The sequence below is a fragment of the Caenorhabditis briggsae genome (assembly GCF_000004555.2).
Source record: "Caenorhabditis briggsae complete genome, chrII, whole genome shotgun sequence".
In the NCBI taxonomy this organism is placed as follows: domain Eukaryota; kingdom Metazoa; phylum Nematoda; class Chromadorea; order Rhabditida; family Rhabditidae; genus Caenorhabditis; species Caenorhabditis briggsae.
The window spans coordinates 14,318,626-14,324,207 of record NC_013486.2 but is presented as its reverse complement, the minus strand read 5'-3'; the positions used below and the strand labels follow the sequence as shown (position 1 = coordinate 14,324,207).

The 5,582-nt window shown below is 36.5% G+C and overlaps 3 protein-coding genes across 3 annotated transcripts in view; 1 reads left to right on the top strand and 2 right to left on the bottom strand.

Annotated features, from left to right (window-relative positions):
* CBG10315 overlaps positions 1 to 274 on the top strand; it is a gene marked incomplete at both ends in the record, with an annotated part of 1,894 nt that extends 1,620 nt beyond the window's left edge. The window contains one exon of the mRNA XM_045243030.1: positions 150 to 274. Coding sequence (XP_045094220.1) covers positions 150 to 274 — 125 coding nt within the window. The remainder of the gene's footprint in view (positions 1 to 149) is intronic.
* Positions 275 to 934: 660 nt separating this feature from the next.
* Positions 935 to 4,169, bottom strand: CBG10316 (the record flags this gene model as incomplete). Its single annotated transcript, XM_045243029.1, has 4 exons — positions 935 to 994; positions 3,002 to 3,230; positions 3,279 to 3,674; positions 4,006 to 4,169. The coding sequence occupies 4 exons, from the start codon at positions 4,167 to 4,169 to the stop codon at positions 935 to 937; spliced, it is 849 nt and encodes a 282-aa protein (XP_045094219.1).
* Positions 4,170 to 4,763: 594 nt separating this feature from the next.
* CBG10317 lies at positions 4,764 to 4,994 on the bottom strand (the record flags this gene model as incomplete). The annotated part of the gene is made up of 1 exon (XM_002631982.1): positions 4,764 to 4,994. One exon carries the CDS (start codon positions 4,992 to 4,994, stop codon positions 4,764 to 4,766), a length of 231 nt encoding a protein of 76 aa, XP_002632028.1.
* Positions 4,995 to 5,582: the final 588 nt, after the last annotated feature.

Genomic DNA, 5,582 nt, shown 5'->3' with positions numbered 1-5,582 from the left:
GAATTTCGGAATTTCAGAATCCTAGAATTATGAGCTAGTGTCGATTCTTCTAAGTTTTCTGAACTTCTTGAATTTACTTTCTGATTCTTGGTTTCTATGATTTCAAGTTTTAAACATTTTGAAATTTCCAAAACCCTAAACACTTACAGATTCCCGGAAACCACGACACCATCCTCACCAGCACCGTCGCAATGCAGAAGACTCTTCTGGACACTCACGCCTTCTAAAAATGATTGGAATTTTCGTGAATTTCCACTGCTTCTGGGCACATTGATTTTTTTAAATTCTGATTGTTTAGCTTGGCCTTCAATAAAAATGAGTTCGAAAACTTTTTTTTTGGGGGTTTTTCATTTTTCTTCTCTACGTCATCTGAATTTGTTTTCCGGTTCCTGTTTTCCGGTTTGAATGATTTTAGAATTTCAAAAATTTTAAAGTCTTAAATTTCGAAAAAAAAAACGACAGAACAAAACATTCTTATCAATTCACTGATAAGGACTTTCTGATTCTTTCTGATCTGAAATGTAACTGTAAATTTTCAAATTTTCAAAATATAAAAAAACTTTAATTTTGGGTGAATTGTAAATTTTCTAAATATAATACTTCGAAATCGCATTGGAAAATTCGTGGATTTCCATTGCTTCTGGGCACATCGACTTTTTTTTAATTCTGAATGTTTAGCTTGTCCTTTTTCAATAAAAATTAATTTTTATAGATTTTTTTGAATTAAAAAAATTACTCCAATGATCACTTGATCATTCTTTGTGTCATTCTTATCAGTCAAAGTGATATCCGAATCTGTTTTATTTTCGAATTCTTTCCTCAACGTCATCTGAATTCTTGTCCACGAAACACCAGATGAAAAAGGGTGTTGCACCGAAAAAAAATCAAATTAATTGATGTTTTAAAATCTGATCGTTCTATCAATCAGTTAGCATTAATCAAACCGAATTAGGTTTGGAAAAATGATAAATTTGATAAGAAAAAATGATTTCATCTGAAAATTAAAAAAAAAATTATTGGGATCAAAAGTTATTAAATGCACAAGGAATAAATGCAAGAATCACAGAATAGGATAGATTAGAATTACTGTAGCTTTCAACTACTTAGCAATTTCTACAGTAATCCAACGATTACTGTAGAAATGGATGGACCAGGATATCAGCGGCTGTTGGGCGTTCCGATGGGTCCAGGGAGGTGAGCTGGGAGAGGAATTGGAGCTGAAATTCAGAATTTCGGATCTTCAGAATTTTATAATTTCAGAATTCTTCATAATTTTAAAATTACAGAATCTCAGAATCTCAGAATCTCAGAATCTCAGAATCTCAGAATCTCAGAATCTCAGAATCTCAGAATCTCAGAATCTCAGAATCTCAGAATCTCAGAATCTCAGAATCTCAGAATCTCAGAATCTCAGAATCTCAGAATCTCAGAATCTCAGAATCTCAGAATCTCAGAATCTCAGAATCTCAGAATATCAGAATATCAGAATCTCAGAATCTCAGAATCTCAGAATCTCAGAATCACAGAATCTCAGAATCTCAGAATCTCAGAATATCAGAATATCAGAATCTCAGAATCTCAGAATATCAGAATATCAGAATCTCAGAATCTCAGAATCTCAGAATCTCAGAATCTCAGAATCTCAGAATATCAGAATCTCAGAATGTCAGAATCTCAGAATCTCAGAATCTCAGAATCTCAGAATCTCAGAATCTCAGAATCTCAGAATCTCAGAATCTCAGAATCTCAGAATCTCAGAATCTCAGAATCTCAGAATCTCAGAATCTCAGAATTTCAGAATGTCAGAATCTCAGAACCTCAGAATCTCAGAATCTCAGAATCTCAGAATTTCAGAATCTCAGTATTTCAGATGTTCTGAATTTCAGAATCTCAGAATCTCAGAATCTCAGAATCTCAGAATATCAGAATCTCAGAATATCAGAACCTCAGAATCTCAGAATCTCAGAAATTCAGAATCTCAGAATCTCAGAATCTCAGAATCTCAGAATCACAGAATCTCAGAATCTCAGAATCTCAGAATATCAGAATATCAGAATCTCAGAATCTCAGAATATCAGAATATCAGAATCTCAGAATCTCAGAATCTCAGAATCTCAGAATCTCAGAATCTCAGAATATCAGAATCTCAGAATCTCAGAATCTCAGAATCTCAGAATATCAGAATCTCAGAATCTCAAAACCTCAGAATCTCAGAATCTCAGAATCTCAGAATCTCAGAATCTCAGAATCTCAGAATCTCAGAATCTCAGAATATCAGAATCTCAGAATCTCAGAATCTCAAAATCTCAGAATCTCAGAATGTCAGAATATCAGAATCTCAGAATCTCAGAATCTCAGAATCTCAGAATCTCAGAATCTCAGAATCTCAGAATCTCAGAATCTCAGAATCTCAGAATCTCAGAATCTCAGAATCTCAGAATCTCAGAATTTCAGAATGTCAGAATCTCAGAACCTCAGAATCTCAGAATCTCAGAATCTCAGAATTTCAGAATCTCCGTATTTCAGATGTTCTGAATTTCAGAATCTCAGAATCTCAGAATCTCAGAATCTCAGAATATCAGAATCTCAGAATATCAGAACCTCAGAATCTCAGAATCTCAGAAATTCAGAATTTCAGAATTTCAGAATTTCAGGATTTCAGAATTTCAGAATTTCAAAAATTTAGAATCTCAGAATTCTAGAATTTTAGAATTTCAGAATTTTTGAATATTAAAATTTCAAAATTTAGAATATCTGAAACAGAAATTCAAAAATATCCTAAAAACCCAAAAATTGTTGTTTTCCAGAAATCTGAAAACTTGAACATTCAGGTTTTATAAAAATTACAAAAAAAATCATAAAATCCAGAAATTCCGTTTTTCTCGAAACCGGCTGCGGCTTTTTGTTTTTTTTTCTGAGCGGCTTTCTCGGGCCTAGTCATAGCCGGCCGCGGCTAACCGCGGTCGACAGTGCCACACTCTTATTATAAACCAAAACCCACCGCATCCGGATAATCCAACCACGCAATCGGCCACTGACCACTTCGAATTATATCATTCGTGCACACCCCCTCCATCGGCGAGTTCAGAATTATGAGCTCAGCCGAGATGAGCCCCAGAGCAAAAATATCCACCTTCTCGTCATAAATCTCTCCAGTTTGCTCCGGAGCCATATAATACGGAGTGCCAGCTCCGCCAGTGTGTTTTTGGGCAGTTTGCTCCATAAGAGATCTGAGAAACAAAAATATAGGGGGAATGTTTTGGAAACTCTGAGCTCACTGAAGTCCTCCTTCTTCCAAATTGACAATGGCTCTGGTAGCCAGTCCAAAATCCCCAATTTTCAATTTTTTGAAATCCGCGCCTCTTGGGAAAAAGACATTCGCAGGTTTAAGGTCCCGATGAATAAAGTTATTTTTATGAAGATGGTCCAACGCCCGCGCCAACTGTTTTATCCAGTCACTCATCAGACACCAAGGACGGCTCCGAGCAGTTTGAGCCATTTGGAGCCATTCCTTGAGAGTTAGCTGCTCGCAGAGCTCCATGGCAATGTACAAGTGACCCATTGATTTAGTATGGTGTTCGTTGAAAAAGACTTCTTCAAAAATTAAAAATCCAGGGTGGCAGCCTATTGAGGTGATGTTGTTGACTTCACGGGCCGCTATACTGAGGGTGGCCCTAAAACGTAAAGTTAAAGTTGATTATTTTGCACTGAAAAACTCAAAATTTAGTTTGCCAACTTTGAGCCCATTTATCTCGGTTCCTTTAGAAGATAGAGAAAAATATTTAAATTGATAAATTATTTATCTTGATATCACAAACATTTTATCAATTGACAAACTCTTGATATCTTTTATAGGAACCGAGATAATTGAGCTCATAGTCAATGGTATGGCTAAAACCTTTACTGTATGCTCCAGACAAGCTTAAGTCTCTCTGCCTTATTCAACCTACACTCAAAAAGATCCGAAGGTCTCAAAACCCATAGAATCCCCCAAAAATAACTCACGCGTCCAAATCCAATCTCTTCACCGCAAACTCCTCCATATCTCGTTTTCTATGTGCATGAAAAACGACACCAAATGCTCCTTGGCCAAGAACACTGACGATTTCATAGTTGGAATGGAAAACCTCCACACACTCAGTGCAGATGATGGGGTCCTTGACTTGCATTGTTTTTGGAATAGTAAACGTGGGATAAGAGTTTTTATAGGAAAATTATGATGGACGTCACCTACTACACTCATCCGGATCAGCTTGTGTTGTAGCTGATCATTCAAACTGATTGTTGTTATGGAATCATTTTGAATTTAAAATAGCTCATTCTAGAATTCAGGACGTTGAGCTTGTTGGTAAGCAATGGATACGTCATATACGAATGATACCAAACGCATAATCAGACGATAACAGAGGCATCATAGCTCAAAGGTTCTTATCGAACGTCAATCGCACTTTGAGGTCTATTATCCGAGCTACTATCAGAGATATCGAACATCTGTCAACTGATAAAACGTTTGTCATATTATCAGAAATATTATATCAAGTCAGTAGACACGTTTCATATATAATTTACAGGAACCGAGATAATTGAGCTCAAATTTGACGCCAGATGTTTTTTATTCTGATGGACCCATTTTTTTGGGTCTCGAATCTAACAAGCATTTCTTAAAATCAAAAAAAAATCATTTATCAATACAAAATTCATAAAATGAGATCAATAATTATCATAATACTGGTCATTTGGGCATAAAATTAGGCTTCCAAAGTTCACTTCCTTCCAAACAACGGCGAGAACATTGGGCTCAATCTGTGCGGCACCTGAGCCCATCCAAGAGACGTTGGTCCTCCAACCATATTATCGGAAACCATATTGTGAACAACTCCATTCGAATACCAGTAGTCTTCAATAGCACGACGGTCACGGAGGATGATGCCAGCGGATACTGTAGAAGACAGGAAGAGAAAAGCCAGGAGGGTGAAGAAAAGGGTCTTGAGCATTTTCAAGTAGTAGCTGATGAGCTGTTGTTGATAAAAATTTGTCTGACTGGTATCTTTTTATACCCACGGTTACCCAGGTTAGGAGAGGCGGAGCTTATTTTACCTCCCGTTATCAATACCCAAACCATGCTTGCCTCACTATCAGTTCAGTCTGATAAGACGAAACTTCTAGAAAACACTCTTATCAAGATACACATAACACATGGCCGCCCTTATCAGTATAGTAGTTTTGATCTTCGAAAGATGCGAAAAAGGGAAGATCAAACGACTAAAAGCCCAAAAGATAGGGGAAACCCCTAGTAGTTACACTTTTGATTACATACGGTCTAGTAAACAGACTTGATTTCAGGCCACGGAAAATAGGTGGTTTGGAATTTTGGGTTTTTGGATCTTGGCAAAATGGGTTCAAAGAAGGAGAGTTCAAAATAAGACTATGTATCTAGGCTAGTTTCCAACCAACATCGTCAGCTTCGAAGTTCTGTATCTAGCTTTATTCTGGTCTGATAGCTCTGAATTTTAGAAATTTGAGTTAGTGGCGTTATAAGCTTCAAAATGAATATAATCATGACCCATTTCTGGGAACTTTCA